Raw genomic sequence first — 26461 nt, forward strand, 5'->3', positions numbered from 1 at the left:
GGCAAGCTGGCCCGTGCATGGGCAGAATGACTGGACCGACTTAGCGGTATGTTCCTGGTAGCACTGTGAGCAAGTATCGCCAGGGAGCTGAGTAACACTCATTTGCCTCAGTGATTATTTTTTTCATAAATGTGCAGCAATAAATGGTGCTAAAATAAAGATAATATATATTTTTGTGATGAGGGAAATATTGATATACAGACCTGTTAGTCCCAAATAAATTATGCATTTACGCGTCACACGGAACCTGTCCATTATCTAAAAGAACATAACTTTCTAAAATTCGGGCCTGATTCATTAAGGATCTTAAATGAAGAGGTATCTTATTTCAGTCTCCTGGACAAAACCATGGTACAATGCAAGGGGTGCAAATTAGTGTTCTGTTTTGCACATAAGTTAAATACTGACTGTTTTTTCATGTAGCACACAAATACTTGATAGCTTATTTGTACACTAAAATTTAAAGTTGATATTTGTGTGCTACATGAAAAAACAGTCAGTATTTTACTTATGTGCAAAACAGAATACTAATTTGGACCCCTTGCATTGTAACATGGTTTTGTCCAGGAGACTGAAATAAGAAGTTTCTTAAGTTAAGATCCTTATTGAATCAGGCCCTTCATGTTTATCTTCGCTCTTGTGTTTAAATAGTCCAACATGCTCTTCACATACATTGTGTTCATCAATGGTCCTCACAGAATTCCCTCAGTAGTCAAAACCTTTCAGCATTAAATCTACAGGTGGTGGACTAAAAAATAGAAACACCAATATTAAGCCACTTAATAGGGCATTGGGCCACCACGTTTTATTTGGTGACCTAATGTTGGTGTATTTACAGCCTGTATGCACCATGGCATTGAGTCTACCAATGTCTGGAATTGTGGAGGACAGATACAGCACCATTCTTTCACCATAGTCACTTCACTGATGCTTGGTTGACGGTGATGAAAAACATTGTCTTGGTTGTCACTCCAGAATAGCCTATAAATGCTCTATTGGGTTCAGATGTGGTGTACGAGAAGACCTGACATATGGACAACATCAGTGTCATTCTCATCAAACCATTGAGTGACCACACAAGCTCTGAGGATGGCACTATCCTGTCATATGCCACCATTTTTGACAGTCAATAAAGTTAAATATAGGGATGAGTAGTTTAGTGCAGGACAGTGGAATAAGCGTCTTAAATATTATACTATGATGTGCAGAAAAATCTTAATTTGGACCTATGTTTTATCTGGGATCTGACATGTTGTACAAGTTATACTAATGTTTATTTAATTATAAGATACAGATTGTTAAAATGTGCTGTAACCCATAATAAAATAAAAATATGTAGTTTATATCGTATATGAGTTTTCTGAGGGTGTGAAATGGTGGGCAAAAGATTTATGATATTATGCCAACTGTTCTAAGATTGGCAAAATTGAAAAGTATGTTATATCCGCACATAGATATGGCATTAGGTGGGTCAGGCTTCTATGTAAACTGCTTGTACCAATTATTTTTACCCCCCCCCCCCCATCTCTCTTTTGAGGGTTTTCTTCGCTAAGGAGAAATACTGATCATCACTGCGGATCTAATTTGTTTATCTTAGTATACACATGCCATGGAATCCAGCACACAATATGCCAGACACTTAATGAGCCTCAATGTTGATCTCAATGTTGATCTTGCCTTGTTCAAACATACAGTTCATTTTTATAAAGATGACAATGTGTAGTCTAAACCACCATCAGAGACCACATCAAGGGCAGGCTGGGCTGAGGGGCAACTGCCCCCAGGGCTAATCCCATAGTGGGCTACCATGGACTGGGTCACTGGGCCAGCTGCATTTTTTCCCTTTAAAATGCTTCTAATAGGCTGCTGAGTCGAGTCTTACCCCATGGCTAAAGTTTGCCAGCCCTCCCCTGGACCACATACAGCGCTGCTCATGTTACATAAACAAAACAATAAGCCACTTTTTATTGATTTGGTTTTTTTTTTATTCCTTTTGCAAAATTATTTGGAACACAAGGACATTGAAAAGATTCTGCATGGATTCTCACAGATTTTTATCTGCTTTACAGAACAGTCACAAATAAGTTAAACCATTTATATATTCGTAATGTGTGTATATATGTATAAAAAACAACAGCAAAATAAATATCACATTAGAACACTGAATAAACTATGTCAAAGGTCAGTCATCCACATCTACATTTTTTTTTTTGTGTTTTTCCCTTAACTCCGTGACTACCAAAGAAGTGCAGAGTTGCAGAAATTGATGGCAGCCACTTAGTTAATTTAAAAAAAAAACATTTGTCGGTGTTTTCCACCATCTCTTTATAAAAAGTTAAAACATGCTTTAGTTATGTAGGTAGACGCAAAAAAATATCAGCTTATTTAGTTGCAGTGGTTGCAGGCCCCTCTGCCACAGAACAAACTTACACACTAGAACAAAATAAAATGAATTATGAGACAAAATTCACTAAAAACCCCCGGAAATTATTTTCTGGGAGGGAAACAGATATAATTTCCCGGGGGCACTAGGACTGCAAAGACAAGTACAATGCTTTCATGGGTTCATACATTACAAAGGGCTTTTTTAAATTTTAAACACCAGTTTTGTTTGGACTATGACTCAACGCTAAGGGGTTACCATACATAAAATCACTTCACATGAGGCTCTCTGAAGGTGGAGAAAAGGAAGAGCTCATTTTTTGGGGGAAGAGAAGGGGTGGATTTCACGCTCCTCTTGGGGAAGGACAGGGCACGGGAAAAGGGGATTTTATTATTATCTTTATTATAGCTATCTTTGTGCTGATGCTGCTGGTGGCTGGGTCCAGAGAGTAGGGATGTTATGCTTCTGGTTCATATTCCTGGTAATCATCCTGTAGAAAAAAGAACAAGCAAGTTAGTGACAACTTAGCAGGTGTAAAATAAGAACTTTGTACATAATGTAGAGCACTGCTTTAGCGCGTCTGTTTTTGAGCAGGGCAGCGCCATATATAATATTTAGTTATTACATACAACACAGCGCTGCTCAGAATCAGAGCCACCTCAATGGTAACTGAAGAGTCTGGTGTGGAGAGGAGAGTGTATCGCACACATCATTTGGTAACGATTAATATTATTACCATGAATGCATGCCCTAGTTCTCTGATTGTTCCATATTTGCCTTGGTACATAGATTCCTTAGGCCAGTGTTTCCCAACTGCAGTCCTCATGGCCCCCCAGCGGTGTGCAGGTTTTTCAGGTCACAAGTGAAATAATTAGTACCACCTGTGGATCTTTCAAAATGTGTCAGTTAGTAATGAATACACCTGTGCTCCAGCAAAGAGATATGGAAAACCTGCACTGTTAGGGGTCCCTTAGTTGGGAAACACTGCCTCAGAGGATAATCCAAGGAAGTTACAGTTTAAAGGAATCTACTCATTGTTTTAAATTCATATCCCTCAATTGATAAGATTAAAAAAAAACATTTACACGTCGGCATCAGGATGAGCCACTGAAACACTAACCACATCTTGCAACAATAGTAGTCATGTCCACCTGCAGAGCCGCCAACAGAAATTCCGGGCCCCAGTATGGCAACTGCCTGGGGACCCTTCTATGGCCCCTGAAAAGGGCATGGCCACAAAAGGTTGGTTGCTCCTCCCACTACACAGGCAGGCCTAGGCCCTGTCAGAGCTCAAACTACTACCTTTTTAAACTTACTTGATATATATGGCTTAAATCTCCAGCACTAGACTTTGCACAAGCCCTAATCAAAATGTAACCATAAAACAGGGTCAAGCTCTAAAACTATCCTGAGTCCTAAAAAATCTCTGATCTTACTCCTCACACAGACTAACTAGTACCAGTGGAAGTGTTTGTGCACTCAATGGGCCTGAGTCATTAAGGAGAGCAAGGCAAAAAAAGGAGTAAATTTGATCCTGGACAAACCATGTTACAATGCAAAGGGTGCAAATTAGTTTTTTAATTTGCATACAAGTTAATACTGGCTGCTTTTTCATGTAACACACAAATACTTAATGGCTTTATTTTTGCACTGAAATTTAAAGTTGATTTGGGACATGCCCTACCCCAACTATAAATTTGTCCCCACATTTTAAATTTATCTCCCCTCCAATGCAACATGGTTTTGCTAAAGGTGCAAAGTTACTTTTTCTTCTTGCTTTGCTCTCCTTAATGACTCAGTCCCAATGTTTCTGCACTGAGACATCTCAGTCATAATGTTGTAATGTAACATTTAATGTTCCCTGTCTGTTGTGATTAATCTAATGCAAGAAGCACTTTGAAAACCAAATCTTTCAACTGTAATGTACCAATGTGTCTGCTGGGTGGATCTGAAATAAGTAATTAGGGATTTGTTGGAGGCCACTAGAGGAATCATAATGATAAATAAAAAAAAGCAATGGCTGCAAATGAGTTTTGCAGTGTGTGAGTTTTCATCACTATCCACCAGAGGGAGAGACAGGTAATGAAATAACACAGCGGGTTCCCCTATTTATAGATGTGTCTTGGCTGAACATGTCTCCTCTGAGTGTTGATGCATTGGGACTCGCTTATTTTCACAGATCACAACTGCTTGAGTGCCTTGTTGCCTGGCACCAGAATCATATGTCATCTTCAGCAGTTACTAACAATATTATAGTAGCTACATAGTGTAGAGGACTAGTGGCAAATGCTCTATATGTCATATCGGTGTAAGCAGGTGAATCATGTTCTCTCACAACCATACTCGGCACAGTATCCAGCACTCCTAGACCTGACTGTGTCCAAGAGACCATATTAAACAAATCACAGCTACAGTTCTATTATAGGATGTGCCCACGTTTAGAGGAGAATAAACATTTACATTTCTTAGACCTTGGACATTTTTCATAAATAAATCCTCTATCATTTTTTTAAGTTTGGTAAAAAGTTGTAGAGTGTGTTCGAATCTAGTATGAGCTGATCCTACCACTTGGCCTGAGGGAGTATCAGGATGGCTGTCTAATTTGGCCATGCACATCTCAGGTTAAATTGGATGAGACATGACTGCTAAACACTCGGGTGGAGTGGCTGGCAACTTGCATTGGAATCTGCCAGGCTGATAGCAGTCATCTTTCAAACGCATTTACTAAAATGCCCAATAACAATCCTATGGATTTTGAAAGGAATATTAACAGGCACTAGGCTTATTCTTAGGACATTCATGCAAATATATTGGACAATCATAAAAACTTGTTTACTCGCGAATTCTTTCCAACTGAAATCCAGCTATTCTGTGTGCTGCGATGCATATAGGATCAATCCTGAATACCACTACATCCCTCTAACCATGTCCGTGTGTTCTGCGTTGGGGGTTAGAAATCCAGTGACATAGGCACAATGATGTAAAGTGACACGGCATGGTACGGACTCCATATGCTCTGCATACAGTCATTGAAATTTAGCTTCTACAGAATTCGAAATCTGAAATCTAAGAAAATATTAAAGCAAAAAGGTACTCCTCAAAACTATGTTAGCTGAACTGTGGTGCTCAGAGCACTCTCTCCCAGATATGACGGAGATGTCCTAAGATACAGAACTTCTGGCAAGTCCGAAGCCTAATTAATGCATTTACCCAAGTACAGCTTCCACTGAACTTCTCCTATTATATGTTCCCTGGACTAGCACCAGATGTCCTAAAGCATACTGTCACTCACCGGACCGTGAGTGCCTCTTCCCGGACATTTAGGAACCGTGGCCGTCCACCATCCTGAGGGTCTGCGCATGCGCAGCCCTTTTCTATACTTCAGTGTATACCCCTTTAACTCAATTGGCAGATCAGGCAACACTCCCTATATTAAGCACCTGTGGTCAACACCACGTTGCCTGATCTTGGAGTCTCATTCCTCATGAGTCTCTGAAGGTGTTCCTGTATTCCTCGTGTATTCAGCGCTGCTGATTCCTGTGGTTTCCAAGCCACTTCTATTCCTGTGGTTTCCAAACCACTTCTACTACTGTGGTTCCCATACCACTCCTACCATCAACTGTATCATCATGACTGTTTGCTGATTCCTATCCGCTGCCTCCGTGCACTACAGTCTTCTATACCACTTCATCGCTATTGTATATCTTTGGGACTGTTGCTGATTCCTATCCGCTGCCTCCGTGCACTACAGTCTTCTAAACCACTTCAACGTTATTTTATATCAATGTGACTGTTTGCTCATTGCTATCCGCTGCCTCCGTGCACTCCAGCTTTTACTTCACTCACCTGCTTCTCATCAAGTCTGTTTGCTGATTCCTATCCGCTGCCTCCGTGCACTACAGTCTCCTGCTTGCAACTCGCCTGTGTTCATCATCGTGACTGCCAGCTGACTACTATCCGCTGCCTCCGTGCACTACAGTCTCCTGCTTGCAACTCGCCTGTGTTCATCATCGTGACTGCCAGCTGACTACTATCCGCTGCCTCCGTGCACTACAGTCTCCTGCTTGCAACTCGCCTGTGTTCATCATCGTGACTGCCAGCTGACTACTATCCGCTGCCTCCGTGCACTACAGTCTCCTGCTTGCAACTCGCCTGTGTTCAACATCGTGACTGCCAGCTGATTACTATCCGCTGCCTCCGTGCACTACAGTCTCATCTCATCTTTGCTGTGGCTTCCTCGAGACTGCCGCTTTCATTACCATCTGCTACACTTCGTGATCAACAGCTCCTGCCCTGCGCTGCACTCCTGTTTCCTATCGCTGTTGGTTCCTGTGGTTGCTACTGGTTACCTCCGTGTGCCGCTGAGTCCTGCTGCTGTGGTCAGCGCTATCGTCCATCTCCTGCTGATCCACTCTCCACGCCTTCACGTGTTCCACTGGTCTCTACCCTCCTGTCAGCATTGGATTTGTATCTCATCTACTACCCTCTGCTGGATCATCTCCATTCTCCTGGGTCCCCTATGAGTCCAGTTCCACGTGTTGCTGACTCCTGTGGATTCGTGTCCCTGTTGGTCTACTCACCTGTGCGCTGCACCTGCTAGACCGCTGCCTCACCTATCCAGGGACTTCCTATCCAGTCGGCCTCTAGCCGCTCAGGTACCGCTGCAATCCCATCTGACTGCTACTGCTGAACCACGGTATGCATACTTCTCATTGACTGTGCTGTGTATTGCATATCTTGCTGGACTGTGTTTGGTTCTCTCTGGAGTCTGCTATCCGCTGAGTCTATTGCCATCATTGACTGTGTTATCATTGTGCTGGACTACTTCAAGAGACTTTCTAGATTGCAGACCTGCTCAGTCATTTATATCTATATATATATCTATATTGTGCATATTACTGTGGATCGTGTATAAGGTGCCTGTGTATATCCTGTGTTGCAGTCTTCCCCTGTGCACCTCCTCACATATATATTCAGTGGTACAACTTGCTGATGTCAGACCACTGATCCCTGTTTCCGGTATCACCTGTTCCATCATCCTCTCACATAGCAGTGGTACAACTTGCTACCGCAGACCACTGACTACCTGGATACCTCCACTTGGATTCCATTCCTTCACTCAGACAGCGGTGCAACTTGCTACCCGCAGACCGCTGACTCTCATCACCTCCTTGTTTCTGTTGGACATTCCTCCTCACTATAGCAGTGGTACAACTTGCTATCGCAGACCACTGACTACCTCCACGTGTCCTTGTCCATACAGTTCCTTGTGTATTATTACCAGTGTTGCTAGTCATAGACTTTCCTGAGCATCTCATCGGCCATCATTTCGTGTTCCGTGATCACCCAGCTACCAGAGTACTCTATTACCATCTACATTGCTCTGGTAAGCCTACCATCTGGTGATCCCTGGGTAAAGACTCCTAGTGCCCGTGACAGTAAGATCAGGCCATGACAGACCCAGATACGGAACCTACAGCCAAAGAGATGCTGCGGCATCTGGTTACTCGTATTGAGCAACAGGAAGTTCGCCAACGGCATTTACTGCGGTGTTACCAGGCCTTAGCCTCCCAAAGACCGTCTGTACAAGATGCCACAACTACTGTTGATGCTCCTGTGCCTTCCTCCGTTTCCCCAGTGCCATCCCAGGTGTTTACAGCTTCCACGCTTCACCTGCCTACTCCGTCAAAATACGATGGAGACCCCAAAACTTGTAGGGGTTTTCTTACTCAATGCTCAGTTCATTTTGAGCTCCAACCTCAAAATTTTTCTACCCATCGTTCCAGAGTGGCCTATCTTATTTCATTGTTTTCTGGACAAGCTCTCGCATGGGCTTCCCCTCTGTGGGAAAGAAACGATCCATTGTTACAGGATAGTGCCGAGTTTATTTCCACGTTCCGAAGTGTATTCGATGAACCAGGTCGTGTCATTTCCGCTGCATCCAGCATTCTCCGTCTTCGCCAAGGATCTCGCACTGTGGCTCAGTACGTCATTCGATTTAGGATCTTAGCCTCTGAACTTCAGTGGAACACTGAAGCACTAGTTGCCGCCTTCTGGCAGGGGCTTTCCGATAAAATTAAAAACGCACTGACTTCACAAGAACTACCCTCCTCTTTAGAAGATTTGATCTCTCTTTGCCATCGGGTAGACCTGAGGTTTCGTGAAAGAGAACCTGAGAAAACAACTTCGGTTAAAACACCTCCTCTCTCAAATCCTCAATTTCACCCAGCTTCATCTCCGGTGATACCCATGGAGATAGGTCGCTCCAAATTAACTTTAGAGGAGAGGGACCGAAGAATAAAGAATAGACTTTGTATCTATTGTGCCGATTCTACGCATATGCTCAATTCTTGTCCCAGGAGATGCCGGGCTCTAACCAATACTGGGGAGATAAGGTTAGGGTTCCTGGAGTCCTCTCCATCTTCCATGAAATCTAAAGTCTGCGCCTTTGACGTTACGATTTCCTGTGCTACCAAAACCTTTGAGTCACAGGCATTGATTGATTCCGGAGCAGCAGGAAATTTTATTTCCAAATCATTAGTAAATCAATGGTCTCTACCAGTGATTACCTTAAAAACACCCATTACTGTGACGGCTATAGATGGATCACGTCTCATCAACGGTCTCATCACCCAGAGTACGTCTCCAGTAACCCTTCAGATTGGTGCCCTGCATCATGAAGAAATATCGTTTTTGATCCTTCCTGTTACGACAAGTCCGATTGTCTTAGGCCTTCCATGGCTTCAGTGTCACTCTCCCCAGATTGACTGGCGCACTCCTCGAGTTACATCTTGGGGAACTGAATGTCATCATCGTTGTCTCTCCCAAGTGGTTTCATTCAAAAGACAGCATTCGTCTATTCCACCAGGTCCTCCTCCACAAGATCCTTCATCTACGGATCTGTGTGATAAAGTTCAGTCTGAACGCCTTCCTCCTCATCGGGCGTTCATGACGTCATCGGACGTTGAAGATGGATCTCAGGAGTCATCTTCAAAAAGTCAAGTGCTGGTGGTTCACGGTCACCATCCGTCTTTTCCGGAATTTCCTGCCCTCCCGCCCACCCAAGTTCCTGCGGTGGAAACTGTTTGTCAGACCTTTAAAAATATCTGGTCTCAGGTCAAAACCTGGTTAAAGAAGACATCTATCAAATATAAATCTTTCGCAGATAGGAAGAGGCGGGCTATTCCACCACTAAAAATTGGAGATCGTGTCTGGTTATCCACTAAAAATATTCGTTTGAAGGTTCCATCCATGAAATTCGCCCCTCGTTTTATTGGTCCATATAGGATCATTCAAGTTATCAATCCAGTATGTGTGAAACTCCTTCTTCCTAAGAGTCTTCGGATTTCTAATGCCTTCCATGTATCTTTGCTCAAACCTCTTATTATCAACCGTTTTTCAACTCCTCCCTCAGCTCCGCAGCCAGTTCAAGTTCATCAGGAGGAGGATTTTGAGATTACCGAGGTACTAGATGCAAAAATTTCGCGAGGAGTCCTCCACTTCCTCGTCCATTGGAAGGGCTTTGGTCCTGAGGAGCGCTCTTGGATCAAAGCTGAAGATCTTTATGCTCCTGCCCTTTTGAAGAAGTTTTACTCCAAAAATCCGGACAAGCCCGGTTCCAGGCGTTCTGTGCCCACCTTTAAAAGGGGGGGTACTGTCACTCACCGGACCGTGAGTGCCTCTTCCCGGACATTTAGGAACCGTGGCCGTCCACCATCCTGAGGGTCTGCGCATGCGCAGCCCTTTTCTATACTTCAGTGTATACCCCTTTAACTCAATTGGCAGATCAGGCAACACTCCCTATATTAAGCACCTGTGGTCAACACCACGTTGCCTGATCTTGGAGTCTCATTCCTCATGAGTCTCTGAAGGTGTTCCTGTATTCCTCGTGTATTCAGCGCTGCTGATTCCTGTGGTTTCCAAGCCACTTCTATTCCTGTGGTTTCCAAACCACTTCTACTACTGTGGTTCCCATACCACTCCTACCATCAACTGTATCATCATGACTGTTTGCTGATTCCTATCCGCTGCCTCCGTGCACTACAGTCTTCTATACCACTTCATCGCTATTGTATATCTTTGGGACTGTTGCTGATTCCTATCCGCTGCCTCCGTGCACTACAGTCTTCTAAACCACTTCAACGTTATTTTATATCAATGTGACTGTTTGCTCATTGCTATCCGCTGCCTCCGTGCACTCCAGCTTTTACTTCACTCACCTGCTTCTCATCAAGTCTGTTTGCTGATTCCTATCCGCTGCCTCCGTGCACTACAGTCTCCTGCTTGCAACTCGCCTGTGTTCATCATCGTGACTGCCAGCTGACTACTATCCGCTGCCTCCGTGCACTACAGTCTCCTGCTTGCAACTCGCCTGTGTTCATCATCGTGACTGCCAGCTGACTACTATCCGCTGCCTCCGTGCACTACAGTCTCCTGCTTGCAACTCGCCTGTGTTCATCATCGTGACTGCCAGCTGACTACTATCCGCTGCCTCCGTGCACTACAGTCTCCTGCTTGCAACTCGCCTGTGTTCAACATCGTGACTGCCAGCTGATTACTATCCGCTGCCTCCGTGCACTACAGTCTCATCTCATCTTTGCTGTGGCTTCCTCGAGACTGCCGCTTTCATTACCATCTGCTACACTTCGTGATCAACAGCTCCTGCCCTGCGCTGCACTCCTGTTTCCTATCGCTGTTGGTTCCTGTGGTTGCTACTGGTTACCTCCGTGTGCCGCTGAGTCCTGCTGCTGTGGTCAGCGCTATCGTCCATCTCCTGCTGATCCACTCTCCACGCCTTCACGTGTTCCACTGGTCTCTACCCTCCTGTCAGCATTGGATTTGTATCTCATCTACTACCCTCTGCTGGATCATCTCCATTCTCCTGGGTCCCCTATGAGTCCAGTTCCACGTGTTGCTGACTCCTGTGGATTCGTGTCCCTGTTGGTCTACTCACCTGTGCGCTGCACCTGCTAGACCGCTGCCTCACCTATCCAGGGACTTCCTATCCAGTCGGCCTCTAGCCGCTCAGGTACCGCTGCAATCCCATCTGACTGCTACTGCTGAACCACGGTATGCATACTTCTCATTGACTGTGCTGTGTATTGCATATCTTGCTGGACTGTGTTTGGTTCTCTCTGGAGTCTGCTATCCGCTGAGTCTATTGCCATCATTGACTGTGTTATCATTGTGCTGGACTACTTCAAGAGACTTTCTAGATTGCAGACCTGCTCAGTCATTTATATCTATATATATATCTATATTGTGCATATTACTGTGGATCGTGTATAAGGTGCCTGTGTATATCCTGTGTTGCAGTCTTCCCCTGTGCACCTCCTCACATATATATTCAGTGGTACAACTTGCTGATGTCAGACCACTGATCCCTGTTTCCGGTATCACCTGTTCCATCATCCTCTCACATAGCAGTGGTACAACTTGCTACCGCAGACCACTGACTACCTGGATACCTCCACTTGGATTCCATTCCTTCACTCAGACAGCGGTGCAACTTGCTACCCGCAGACCGCTGACTTTCATCACCTCCTTGTTTCTGTTGGACATTCCTCCTCACTATAGCAGTGGTACAACTTGCTATCGCAGACCACTGACTACCTCCACGTGTCCTTGTCCATACAGTTCCTTGTGTATTATTACCAGTGTTGCTAGTCATAGACTTTCCTGAGCATCTCATCGGCCATCATTTCGTGTTCCGTGATCACCCAGCTACCAGAGTACTCTATTACCATCTACATTGCTCTGGTAAGCCTACCATCTGGTGATCCCTGGGTAAAGACTCCTAGTGCCCGTGACACATACATTGAAACTCACAGCAGCTAGATGCCTGATAGCATTAAATTGGAAAAAGGCTGATCCCCCAATACCTGCAAATTTATAAACGAACACATTACAAGCATAATGCGTAATCGTACCAGAGCATTTCTCTGGTATCTGAAATAAGCAGACTGGGCACTTTGACCCATAAGGATTTCTCCTTCTCTGATGTTCTAGCATAGACGCACCTACCCTTTTTCATATCACCGCGACCCTTGCTTGTCTACTCATCCCCAGTGGCGCACGCAGGAGGGGGTTTCTGGTTCCCCAGAAACCCCTCCCCTCCGGGAACCAATGGTACTCCACAGCAGCCGCGGCGCTGTCAAAGAAGCGTCCGCGGCAGAGCTGTATTGTAGTATAATACAGCACTGCCGCGGATGCTTCTTGACAGCGCCGCGGCTGCTGTAGAATTCAGACTCGCTGAAATGGAGCTGCTGTGTTCTCTCTCGCTCTATTTTTTTTTTCCCGGGGGGGGCGGAAACCCCCCCCTTCTAAATCCTGTGTTCGCCTCTGATCTCTGTACTAAAACCCCATGTTTCCCTATCCCCCTCCCCTCAAACGCATTATCCTGATGTCCAAACCACCGACTGTAAATCTACCCCCCCAGGATCGATTTGCTCAACTTGAGACATGAATTGTTGTAACTGATGGTTTTTTGTATGGCCTGTGAATATGTTCAAGAAATGTACTTTTTCATAAAAATACAGATTTGTGATAATCATAAAGCTAGTGTGAGAATGCTTTATCTAGACAGCATGCATGTATCACAAACACATCTAGCTCCTGAATTTACAGGTACTGCCTTCATAAGAAGTACATTATTTTACTACAGTCTTCATAAAACTATGCATACATGCATCCATCAGCGGTGAAAGGGTTATTTCCAGGACTACAGCCATTAGAGTACATTATACTTGCAAATTGTATTGAAGTTGTATTAATAATTTCAGCTTTTCTATGGGGTTTATTGGCAGACATAAGTTTCTGCACCTGGAAGTGATTAATTATTGAACTCATTTAATCATACTTAAACAATCGCCACAGCTCGGGTGAAATGTTCCACTTATAATTAAATTACTCTAGCCTTCCTAATGCTACGTAAAACAATTTTGCCTTAAAGGAACAATTACAAGTAATTCAAATCTGATTTCTGCAATGAAAGTGTTTTGGGATTAAGTAGTAAAACGCTTTGGCAGTTGCTATGGTGAAATGTCTATCTAGGATTAAATATGCCTTCTTGTAATTTTTAGTAAATGTTTTGTTTTATCTTTCTGGCTTGTTTTGTGTTTTTCATCAAATCTTTTAAATACTCTAAGCATAGTTATTTATTTATTTGATGGCAGTCGTATTACTACTTATATAGCGCCTACATATTATGGAGTGCTTTACAGATAATATTTAATCATTCGCATCAGTGCTTGCCCCAGTGGAGCTTACATTCGATATTTCTCAACACACATGGGTTAATTTTGTTATGTCTTCTACCTGTGTTTTTCTGCCTCCTTACCTGGACAAGGTGGGTTCTACAACTGTTTTACATTATCTGGGAACTAGAAGTAAACATGAGTTGGGTTTTATACCTGAGCAAATTTCAGGTCACATAGGTACCCAGAGTAGTCAAACATCAGGCAGAGGGCCGGCCAAGTAGGGAAGACAAGTGGGAGGGGCATAAATGAGACAGATGATACTTGAGGAGAAAAGGGGACCAGACATGGTGCAGTGGGACAAATGACACATGGGAGAGAAGAGGGAGGCCAGACACAATGCAAGAGAACAAAAGATGTATAGTGTAAATAAGAGAGTAGACGTGTGACATTGGGCCAGGAATGAGGCAAGTAGGACAGAAATGGAGAAACAGACAAGGGATAGAAAGGATGCTTTGGGGAGAATAACAGGATATACAGATGGGCACACAATGAAAAGGGGAAAGAGCCTCCACTCTGGGAAAGACAGATATAGAAGAAGAAATGGTTGGGGTCAAGTAGAATGTTATATGTGTGTGTTTTCTGCCTGTGATGTATGAAAATAGGAGTGGGCGATTTAGGGGGTCAGCCACAGGAGTTTATTTTGATGCTTTAATTTCCGCATTACATTTTCAAATACAGGTTATCAAACGTGTCTCCCACAAAGAAGTGTTCTTAAACGTAAACAATATAAATGCTACACTGGCCTGTCTTCCACAGATCATTACATGCATGCCAGCCGCAGAATGTGCAGGCGCAAATCACTACAATATATTGCTCCTCCCCACCAACCTTTTGATTTCTAGTGATGCTGCCAAGAAGGTTGTTTGTTTTGTGATGGTGTGATCGCTCTCAGCCTTCTGGTTTTGGGGGATTGGCTGCATTGGGGCACCCTCATTGGCTACCTACACTTATATTAGTGCAGGCAGCTGTTTGTCTCATTGCTTGTTATAGGTGTAGTTTATATTGCCTATGAGTTGCTGATTACTGTTCCCGGATTGTTTGATCTTTGAACTAGACCTTGTTTTGTATAGCCACCTGCCCTGACCTTAGCCTAAACCTTGTTTTGGATAGCCATCTTCCCTGACCATTGCCTGGACCCATACCATTCCTTGGATTGCCGCCTACCCTAAACATTGTTTGAAGCATCCCAGTTTTGCTTGCTGCCTGTCCTGACTATGATACAAATGGTGAAAAGAATCACCTGAAAAGAGTTGGGTAATGAGGCACTCCAGTCTTTTAGGAGATATAAAAGAACAAACTTTATTAAGAGATATCTTTAAAATAAGTTAACCAGGTATCAGTAGAATATTTATTATTAATGCCCAATCTGCCGGTCCCATTTATTTAAAATAAAGATAAGTGATAAAGAATAAGAAAAAAGTGACAAGAATAAAAAGTAAAATAAAATAAAAAACCCTTCCGGGAGGCCGGTTAATAGATTGTTATAGTAACTAGTATTGTTACTATGTAGGAGAAATATCCGTAGATGTGGTCACTATATCACTTTATTTAGGGTAAACAAGAAAGGTTTCTTTATTTCACATATTCATCGATACGTTGTGTCACATAATTATACTGCACCCACTTCCAAAATTGGGGCTATTTCAGTCCTTATAATCGTATATGCCATCAGTTATGAGATCATTAGAATGTCAGGTAGTTTAGTAATGGGAAAGAAAAATATCCTTTGGCCATAAAGCCTGTTTACATTGTACTTATTGGCTAGCTGTTAGCCTAATAATATCAAGCACACGCAGATTCTATATGACAATGATGTGGTGCATGATGAGAGGCCAGTCAGTGTTACAAATAATTCTCTTCGAACACAATGAATCTCAATAATATCAATGATTCAGAAAAACTGCCCTGAAAAGTCTCACTTGTAATAGTATTATTAGGCAGCAGAACTCCCATCCGGGTACTGCACTTCTATTATCATGCACCAGTACTTAGCGTTAAATCTTCTCATAGAAAACTACTCTAAATTTCCCATTTTCTTAATCTATATTGAATCGTCTGTATAATATAACTGATAACATAGGAGAACTGCTATGAAGCGTGGTACAGTCGCGGCTGAACACCGCTAACCGGCTGCTCACTTCCGGGTATGTGATGTCATACGTCACACGTGACCCGACGTACATTTCGCCGCACAGGTTTAGTCATGGGGAATTACTCGTCTAGGGTAGGGCTGGGTCTATTATACTCTGAATAACCAATAGTCGTGCATTTTCAGTGATTGATACTCGTAGTGGCCAATCATGCCTAAGTCTTTAGCATGAAACGACTTTGTTATTCTGAAGGGATAGTACTCTTTTCTTTATGTTTATCTATGATTCAGCAAGTATTAGTCAAGAAAGCAGAAAATCATACAAGATGTAAGTGGCGATTTTTGGTTGATTATTGTCATACTCTATCAATCTTCAAGATAAAAGTGCTAACGTGTATACTGTTAAAGAATATATATTGTGAGGGGTGCAAAGGAAAAAGCAAAATAAGTATATAAATATTCAAATGAAGAACAAACAAAACAAAACGTGTGGTGAATGGACAAAGTGAAAAATAACATACGTCTCTGTGATAGAGATGGAGTGACAAGTGACAAAAAAATATATATACATGGTAAGTATAACAAATGTCTAATAAAAAAGTGGTAAGTATAAATGTATTTATTTGTGAGATTTATTTTTTTTTTGTTCAATTTTTATTTTTTGTTTTCTAGTGTTTCATATTTCTATCTTTAATATATTATTTAAATTATTTTTTATTGTTTTCTAATATTTATTAATGTATATTATTATAACTTGAACTTTTTGTTCAAGTGATATAAATAAAAAAAATATAATAAATAAAAAATAATAAAAAAGTAGACCCAAAGAAGTGTTAAATACTTTAATAAAAGTGAAACCATCAAATCTTGTTCTATTGGTGTCCTTTTTGGTCAGATTATATTGGAGTGATTATCATATAAATAACCATAAAACAAGGGGGAGAGTGGGAGTTTTTTGTTATGTGTAAAAAATAAAAATAGTGTGAAAAAGTGTTTAATCGTCAACACCTCACAGGGTGTTATGACGTATTAGCAGAGTATAAATACCGTGAACCTTACAAATTTAGTGTATATATAAAGTATACACAGAATCTTCTTTTGACACATATATTAAAAGAGTATATTGTTAGCTTATTAATATGCAGTTGTCATTATTAATACGATGTATGCCCAGTAATTAAAATGGTATATATCCATTACAGAGTATTTAGCATTTCAAAAAACAAAATTATTGAATAATAAGAAGATGGTTCTCATTCCTATCAGAATGGAATCCATACATAAAAAAAATATTTTATTATTATTATTCAAATATTTTCATATTAGAAGAATCTCATTGGTTTTTACAAAAAACTAACGTAATTTATATTCTCATACAATCCATGTGGCATAAGAGAATGTAATAAAAAAATCCATCTGCTTTCTTTTCTGAGTAATTCCTTCATAACATCACCTCTTCTTATCCCTATCGATATTTTTTCTATTCCAAAGGCACTTAGTTGTTCAGTATTTCCTCCGTGGACTTGTAGGAAATGTTGTGCCACCGTGGTAAGCGGTTTAAGACGTTGTTTATCCAGATGAGCGTTTCTAATATTTCCTATGTGTTCTAGGATTCGCTGTTTTAGTGGTCGGCTGGTCATTCCTACATATATCTTGTCACAAGGACATTTCAATATATATATGACTTCTTTAGTATTGCAGTTAATAAAGCTATTGATGTTATGTTTGGAACCATATCTGTCATATATCTGTGTAGTTTTGACCATTACTGAGCATGCTTTGCATGATCCACACTTGTACGATCCTTTTGTGTTTATCGTTCGTTTCTTGGAAATAAAATGACTTTGCACAAGTCTGTCTCCTAAATTTGGTGCTCGCCTCCAACTAAAGTTGGCTTTTTCACCTAGATACTTCGCTAATTGTTCATCTGACATTAAGATGGGCCAATGTTGTTGTATAATCATCTGGATTTGTTTCCATTGTTGACAAAAGTCTCCTACAAAACGGATTTTATTGTCAGGTACTGTCTTCTTTTTTGGATATATGAGATCTGCCCGATCAGTTAATCTTACTGAAGAACTGGCTTTTTTAATGGATCTCCTACTATATCCACGCTGCAACAATCTAGTATTCAGTTCTTCCACACGTTTGATGAAATTCTCAGGATTAGAGCAATTTCTTTTTAATCGAAGGAGTTCTCCCTTAGGGATGTTTTTCACGACAGGTGGAAAGTGTGAACTATCATTGTGTAATACACTATTAGTTGCTGTGTCCTTCCTGTATGACCTCAGCCTGCATGTCTGACCCTGGCTATCCATGTCTGTGCAGGTGCCTTAATTATTTTTTATGTGCACATCTCTTAGTGTATGTTTCAGTGTACCTCCTAGCCAAGGCCAGGCTGGCCATCTGGCAGTTCTGGTGAATGCAAGAAGGGCTGATGGGTAGATGCAGGGACCGGCAGATTGGGCATTAATATCTACCTGTTATATTCTATCTGACAGTCTATGCGCCCGAGCTAATGGTGCCGGCCCTAGCCTATTAGTGGCCGGCCCGAACACTGACTGACTTCCTGGTGGCTGGCTCCTCCCCAGGAACCAGTTACCTTACGACCTGTGCCGTGCCCCCCCCCCACCAGAGCCAGATTAAGGGGGGGCACCCGGGGCATGTGCATTGCGGTTTCCATACATCATCATCATCATCATTTATTTATATAGCGCCAACATATTCCGTAGCGCTTTACAATTGGGGACAAACATAATAAACTAATAAACAAACTGGGTAAAACAGACAAAGAGGTGAGAAGGCCCTGCTCGCAAGCTTACAATCTATGGGACAATGGGAGATTGACACATGAGGTTAAGCATACATTTTGCATCTTGGCCCAGCCAGACTGCAAAGGTAAGGTGACTCATAAGCTAAATGATCCTGTCACACAACAATGTTGGTCCGGGGGTAGTTGTCTTCTGTGAAATTGTGTAACAGGCTAAAGGTAGTGAGGTTAAGATGGTGGTTGAGGAATATTATAAGCTTGTCTGAATAGGTAGGTTTTCAGAGAACGCTTGAAAGTTTGTAGACCAGAGGAGAGTCTTATTGTGCGAGGGAGAGAGTTCCATAGAGTGGGTGCAGCCCGAAAAAAGTCCTGTAACCGGGAATGGGAGGATGTAATGAGGGTGGATGAGAGACGCAGATCTTTTGCAGAACGGAGTTGCCGAGTTGGGAGATATTTTGAGACAAGAGAGGAGATGTATGTTGGTGCAGCTTTGTTGATGGCCTTGTAGGTTAGTAAAAGTATTTTATATTGGATTCGGTAGAAGACAGGCAGCCAGTGTAGAGACATACAGAGTGATTCAACAGAGGAATAGCTATTTGCAAGGAAAATCAGTCTTGCCGAAGCATGCAAAATAGATTTTAGGGGTTTGAGTCTGTTTTTGGGAAGACCAGTAAGGAGGGAATTGCAATAGTCAATGCAGGAGATGATTAGTGCATGAATTAAGGTTTTAGCAGTGTCTTGTGTGAGATATGTGCGGATTCTGGAAATGTTCTTTAGATGTATGTAACATGATTTAGATATAGAGTCAATGTGGGGAACAAAGGATAGGCGTGAATCAAGGATTACACCTAGGCAGCGAGCTTGTGGGGTGGGATTTATGGTCATGTTATCAACAGAGATAGAAATGTCAGGTATGCTCTTGTTGGCGGGTGGGAATATTATTAACTCTGTTTTAGAAAGATTAAGTTTGAGTTGACGAGAGGACATCCAAGATGATATGGCAGAAAGACAGTCAGTTACACGGGACAACACAGATGTCGAGATATCAGGAGAGGATAGATAGATTTGGGTATCATCCGCATAGAGATGATACTGAAAGCCAAAGGAACTTATTAGATTTCCAAGAGAAGCGGTATAGATAGAGAACAGCAGAGGACCTAGCACCGAGCCTTGTGGTACTCCAACTGATAGGGGAAGCGGAGCAGAGGTGGCTCCAGAGAAATTAACAGTGAAAGAGCGATTAGAGAGGTAAGATGAGAACCAGGATAGAACTGTGTCTTGAAGACCTAGGGATTGCAGCGTTTGTATGAGAAGAGAGTGGTCAACGGTGTCAAATGCAGCCGAGAGATCCAGGAGAATTAGGAGAGAGTAATGGCGTTCAGTCTTAGCAGTGATCAGATCATTAACAACCTTGGTCAGCGCAGTCTCTGTGGAGTGTTGAGAACGAAAGCCAGACTGAAGAGGATCCAACAGGTTGTTTGCGGAAAGAAAGCGTGTGAGGCGAGTGTAGGCAAGTCTCTCTAGAAGCTTGGAGGGGCAAGGGAGCTGAGAGATGGGACGGTAATTTGAGAGAGAGTTTGGGTCGGAGTTTTGTTTTTTTAGAATAGGAGTAATCACTGCATGCTTGTATAGTGATGGAAAGATGCCAGTAGAGAGTGAGAGATTACAGATTTGAGTTAGAGGTGAAATGAGCACAGAAGACAGGGATCTACCAATTTGCGAGGGAATAGGATCAAGAGGACAGGAGGTAGAGTAGGAGGATAAGAAGAGCGTAGAAATTTCCTCTTCATTTGTGGGGTCAAATGAAGAGAGGGTGTCAGAGGGTGGTGGGAAGGAATTGAGCTGATGGCTTGTTGAGGAAGAGGATACCATTTCTAGTCTGATCTTATCAATCTTGTCCTTGAAGTAGGAAGCAAGATCCTGAGCACTGATAGTAGATGGAGGGTTCGGGGTGGGAGGATTGAGAAGATGATTAAATGTATTGAAAAGGCGTTTGGGGTTAGAAGCCTGAGCATAGATAAGAGATTGGAAGTATGTTTGTTTTGCAGTGTCCAGAGCATTTCGATAGGAGTGGTAGACAGAAGTATATGTGAAGAAGTCATTAGAGCTTCGAGATTTACGCCAGTCACGTTCTGCTTTACAGGACAGTTTTTGAAGATTTCGTGTTGCTTTGGTGTGCCACGGTTGACATCGAAGTCGACGTGTAGTATGAAGTGTCGCCGGAGCCACTTGATCAAGGGCCGTTGCTAAGGTTAGGTGAAAATGAGGTACTGCCATCTCAGAGGATGAGAATGTAGAGATAGGGGAGAGGTGTTGGAGAGAGGTGGAAAATTGTTGAAGATTAATAGAATTAAGATTTCTACGAGTATGAGGAGGCTTGGTTGAGTTAGACAGTAGAGAGGTTAGAGCAGTGGGGGTGAGAGGGGGAAGGGTGTATTAATAAAATTAGAAACTGAGCATAGTCTAGAGAAAACAAGATTAAGGCAGTGGCCATCCTTATGAGTAGATGATTCAATCCACTGGGAGAGGTCAAGTGAGGAGGTTAGAGAGAGTAGTTTGGAAGCAGCTTTGGAAGGTGGGTTATCAATGGGGATGTTGAAGTCACCCATGATGATGGTGGGGATGTCTGAAGATAAGAAGTGAGGGAGCCATGCAGAGAAATCCTCAATAAATTGTTGGTGTGCTCCAGGGGGACGATAGATCACCGCAACACGTAGGGAGAATGGATTAAAAATGCGAATAGCATGTACTTCAAAAGATGTGAACGTGAGTGATGGGACATTTGGTAGAACTGTGTATGTGCACTGTGGGGAGAGAAGTAGTCCAACCCCACCTCCTTGTCTGCCTTCAGGTCTGGAGGTGTGGGTGAGATGGAGGCCACCATGTGAAAGTGCTGCAGGTGAGGCAGTGTCTGATTGCATGAGCCATGTTTCTGTTATTGCCAGAAGGTTGAGGTTTTTTGAGAGGAAGAGATCATGAACGGAGGTAAGTTTGTTACAAACAGAGCGTGCATTCCAAAGGGCACATTTAAAGGACTTGGAAAGAGAGGGGAGACAGGTGATGTGTTTGAGGTTTGCTATAGAACGGTAGTGCTCAGATGTATGTGTGTGTGAGGAGTGTGGGGGACCTGGATTAGGCGATATATCACCAGCTAATAGAAGCAGAGTGAGCGAAAGATAGGCAAGGGGATTGTAAGATGTGTGGCCTTTTATTTTCTGGCGACAGGTGGAGGCTGTACTTGTTAGAGATAATAAATAGGATAACAGTTCATGGGTGTTAAATAGAGGTGAGTGGAGTAATGCAGGTGCAATATGAACAAATTTGTGTGTTGGTGGAGGGGTGAAAGATGACACAGTCCTAAAGATCATGCCATGAAATGAGACTAAGAAAAGCAATTTGTGAAACATTGTGATAAAAGGGGTAAAAGCAAAAAGCAAGGGTATTTTAAGAATTACCTCTTACCAGTCTTCCATATAAATAGACAAGTAATGCAGAAATAGGCTGTGGCAGATGTAGCTTATTGCTGGAAGTAAAATCAAGTCAAATGTAGTCCAATGTTTGTCCAACTGTGCATTTTCGTCCACTTTGTGAGAAAATCCCACTTAGTGAAGAAATCACACACGTCTAACCCCACATACGTCTCCCCATAGAATGAAGCTAAGATGTAGTCAGTCTAATTTAGGAATACACTACAGATGTGCTAATTGGTCAGCTAATCAAAGGAAAAGAAAACATTTGTGGGAAAGGATAGAGGAGGCCAGATACCTATCATAAATTAGGCAGCAATAAAAGACTGTGCCAACCTAAGTTTAAACAGATAACAGTTTCCTATAACATACTTTTAAACACAGATTGCAGGGATGAATTTCACAGAATAATGATCAGAGTAGTAGTAGCATGGATGAACATACTTTTAAACACATGGAAGTGCCGATGAGCACTCTGCTCTCACCACAGTGTCCAGCTCCAGGAAAGCAAACAAGGTAAGATGACACTTAACTTTCACACTCTGGAAACCGCTCACTCTGACCAGGTTCAAGTTGTCCCTTCACAGGACTCAAAACCATTGGAAAAATCATTGTTTGCTGCAATCTTTATGATAGGATTTTGTCCATTCTCTCTGGACTCTTCACTGTTCATATGGTACTGCTGTGTTTCTCTGAAACGCTGGTTACTATAACTTAATCTTGGACATTGTTGCTGGGAATATTTATAAGCCCTCATTGAACCTATTTTATGCATTATTTATTTATTATTTGTCTATCTAATTCCTAAAGTTTATGGTTTTACTGGTTTATATGTTTATTTTATTGCAATCAGGGATAGCAACAATTTTATGTATTACTGTGTTGAAAGCAAATAAGGGAGTTAGAATTATTAGCTGCTGAACAAGTAATGACGTATTATCAATCCTGGTAAAATATTAATTTTATTTTTCCCACTCTTTTAAAAATTGGTTTTATTGAACAAATTTAATGTATTGTGTGCTATTTATCGTATTAAAATGAAATTGATTTAACGCCAATTAGTCTCACTGAATGATATTTCCTGCCTTAAATCAAGTGCTATCAACAATTAATTCCAAATTCAATAAAAACAAATATCTTTAGAAATAGATGAGGATCCATGTTTAGTTGAATAACACATTTAAAATCTACACGCTAGAGGCATTATTCCATTCACATCCAAAATTCAAAGGTATCAGCCTAAAACCTTAACCTTCACCCACTGAATTCCAATATACACGTATATATATATATATATATATATATATATATATGTATACATACCTACCTTCAGATCTAATTACAGTGACTAACAAAGTCAATGAGTGCCTAACTGCATTGTGTACATATATCCATTATTAATGTATGTGGCTCCAGATGAGCTTCTGCTCAGGAACTGCTTCATTCATTTGAGTGAAGTAGATATATTGTCAACAGGGGCAATTTAAGCAGTATAGGGGCAACTTCTTCTCCCCCACTGACAGCATGTGTGATGAAAGCAAGCTTTAGCTCCAGTAGCACGCTATATCTTTTAATGTAATACGGGTGGAGGGGTGAACTATTAATTTAATGGTAGGGTGAGGATCTTATAATGTTGGGTGGGAGCTTTAAATTTAATGGTTCGCTATTTAATTTAACAGTGAATCTATTAATTTAAGTAGGGGTAATGGGACCTTCAATTTAAACTAGGGTGGTATGGGGTCTATTAGTTGAATGTGGGGCTGTTTCAGGAGAATGAGGTCCGTCGTGAACATAGGGAACTTACAGTTATTTATAAGGGATGAATCATAACTTCAGTGTAAATATGTTATATCAAATGAATCCATTGATAAGTTCAGCTACTAAAGTATAAAATGTGAAGACAGAAAGTCTGATGTAAATGTATTTGATGGCTTTGCACATTGCAGTGTGAGAAGATGGAAGTGTCACCTGTGGCAGCATCAAAGAGCTCTTGCTGTGAGATATAGCCTAACACAAGTTAGTTTTTGGACTCATGAATAGGCTTTGTGGGGCCGGTCACAGCTAGACATCCTTGCAGCCCAAGGCAGCATTTTGAAGGCCTATACAGGTAATATAGAAATATGAGCTTCAAAGGAAAATGTCTTCATAGTTCACATTTTGAGGAATCCGGGTGGCTCTCCATACTAAGGAGCAGAAATCACACCAGGATTATGATTGACAGGTACGGGTGGTATCCGGGAACAGCTAAAATCACATATGTTAGGAAAAGGTACACATTGTCAAAATTTCATCACGTTTGGTATCAAAAGATGGATAGAGTCATAGAGGATTTATTAATGATAAAGTTGAATCTGTGTGACGCCCCACAGAAAAGATAAGTCACATATTAGAATTGGTTAGTAAATCAGGCAACATGCAAATTGTGATTTAAAAAAGTGTCACAGGCCACAACCCCCTGGGGGTAGAAAGAGGTGTGGAAGTGTCTTTAAAAGGCTGAGATCAGTTATAGCAGAGTGTCAGACTTTTTGGAGAAATCAATTCACATTGATAAGCTGTCCATCTTCCTAGCCAATTTCCCATGGCACAAATTATGCAACTCAAGTAAGTGCTATTCTGAATGTAACCCCTTTTATTTTAAACTGTTTGCTTGACATGTCAATCTAATAATTGTTTATTCGTTATTTTTTATATCTGTATGCCCTGTACTTTTGTATATTAAATCTATAATTTAATATGTTGCGTTCTTGATACTCTAACGAATCCATCAGCCTGTTAAGAAGAAAATAGCTTGGCCAAGTTAACCCTTTGAATGCCAGTGTGTGATTTGTTGATACATTTGATTAACAAGCTGTGTGTGCTTGCATTTACATTTGTGAAACAGTCTGGAGGTGTGAAGAGTTAACTGTTTGCTTGCTGGTGTGGGTCTTGCTAGTCTGTGAGCAGCTAGAAGGCTTGTGTGCCAGTGTGGGACAGTCTATTGGGGTCCTATTGCCCGTATTCGACAGGTGGTGGCAAACCTGAAGAGTGTGAGGTGTGAGCGCTGTTTGGGGCGATTCAGTAGGCCTATAACCTGTGTGATAGGCAGAGAGAGACTGCGGGCTGGAATTGTGTGACCTCATACAGCAATTACCCCGAAAGTCACGGCAGCTGGGAGCGTGTTTGTGACAAGATCTATTTATTAAATGTGACTTGGAATTATTTAATGGGAAATAGGTATATTTGTTAAAAGTAAATGTTATTAATTTATTGCCAGGGTGGAGGAGTCTGTACTGTAATTTGGGTGGGAGGTAGGCTGTTAATTTTATGGTGGACTGTGGGTCAAAACTAATTATTTAACGGTAGGTGCTATTAATTTATTTGTGAGGTGATGGTGGGGCTATTTAATTTAATGGTGGGGCGTGTTAATTTAAGATGAGGTGACAGGACCTTTAATTTAATGGTGTGGTGGTTTGGGGCTATTAATTGAATGTAGGGCTGAGTTTTGGGAGGAGGGCTATGAATTAAATGTGAATATGAATTATTTAAGGCTGGGGATGGTTGTGGGAAATGGTTATATTTATTCATTGCAAATGTTATTAGTTTATTGCTGGGGCTGTTTGGAGGGAGGGAAATAGGTTTATTTATTAAATGTTGATACTATTAATTTAATGTTGGAGCTGGTTGGAGTGAATTAGATCTATTTTTCTATTAACCTTCATGTACTAATGTTACTCCATATTTTGTTGTATTTTATGTTTTGTCTGCTCCACACTATGTACCCTTCCCCTTTCCCTTCCTTTTTTCTGTATCCTCTTCCCTTATCATTTAAATACTCCAATAAAAATAATTCGGTTAAAAAATTTGTCTAATAACCAAAATACATCATAAGAGCCCCCCTGTCTTAAGTGCCCCAGGCTCCCCAGAGCCCTAATCAGCTCTGGTTAGCAGGAGGAAGCTGATAGTAGCTCCCAGTTCCCGCACAGGACACAGCCTGCAGAGCAAGCCGAGGAGATCTAATTATCAAAAGATTTGGAAATCTCGTGAGATACAAGCTTTCCTGCTCTACCGGAAGTTCCCATCCTGATGGATGTCAGCAGAATCAGAAGCATAGATAGGTACAGTGGACTGTGGGTGTCATAATGTGGTTGGCGGGATGTGGCTGGGGAGGGCGTGATAAATGTAATGTTTTATTGTAATGTATGTATCAATGCCCCATGTTCACCATGCCCCCAACACAATGTGGCCATGCTCTTGGCGCCGCACACAATTTCTTTCCTACTCATCAACAGTGGTGGGCCTGTGTGTTTTAAATGCCAGGGCTGATTTTTTTTTAGTCCCAGTCCGGCCCTGCTCCTAGCCATTGTAATTCCTGTCTACGATATACTGTCTCCCATTTTTTCTATACCATCTAAGGCAGAGGTGCCCAGACTCAGTACTCAAGAGTAAACAGTTCATATTTTCAGGATTTCTTTAATCATGCACAGGTGAGTTAATCTATTTGGCTGGGTCAGTAAT

General features: G+C 41.8%; 1 protein-coding gene across 2 annotated transcripts in view; it reads right to left on the reverse strand.

The window, feature by feature from the left end:
- Window positions 1–2458: 2458 nt before the first annotated feature.
- The window catches only part of SNCB (synuclein beta), a 92135-nt gene continuing 68132 nt past the window's right edge, over window positions 2459–26461 (reverse strand). For both annotated transcript variants that reach the window (XM_075209140.1, XM_075209139.1), the window contains one exon: window positions 2459–2873. In XM_075209140.1, coding sequence (XP_075065241.1) covers window positions 2841–2873 — 33 coding nt within the window. In that variant the 3' untranslated portion in view covers window positions 2459–2840. The remainder of the gene's footprint in view (window positions 2874–26461) is intronic.

Source organism: Mixophyes fleayi, chromosome 4 (genome assembly GCF_038048845.1).
Source record: "Mixophyes fleayi isolate aMixFle1 chromosome 4, aMixFle1.hap1, whole genome shotgun sequence".
Taxonomy (NCBI): domain Eukaryota; kingdom Metazoa; phylum Chordata; class Amphibia; order Anura; family Limnodynastidae; genus Mixophyes; species Mixophyes fleayi.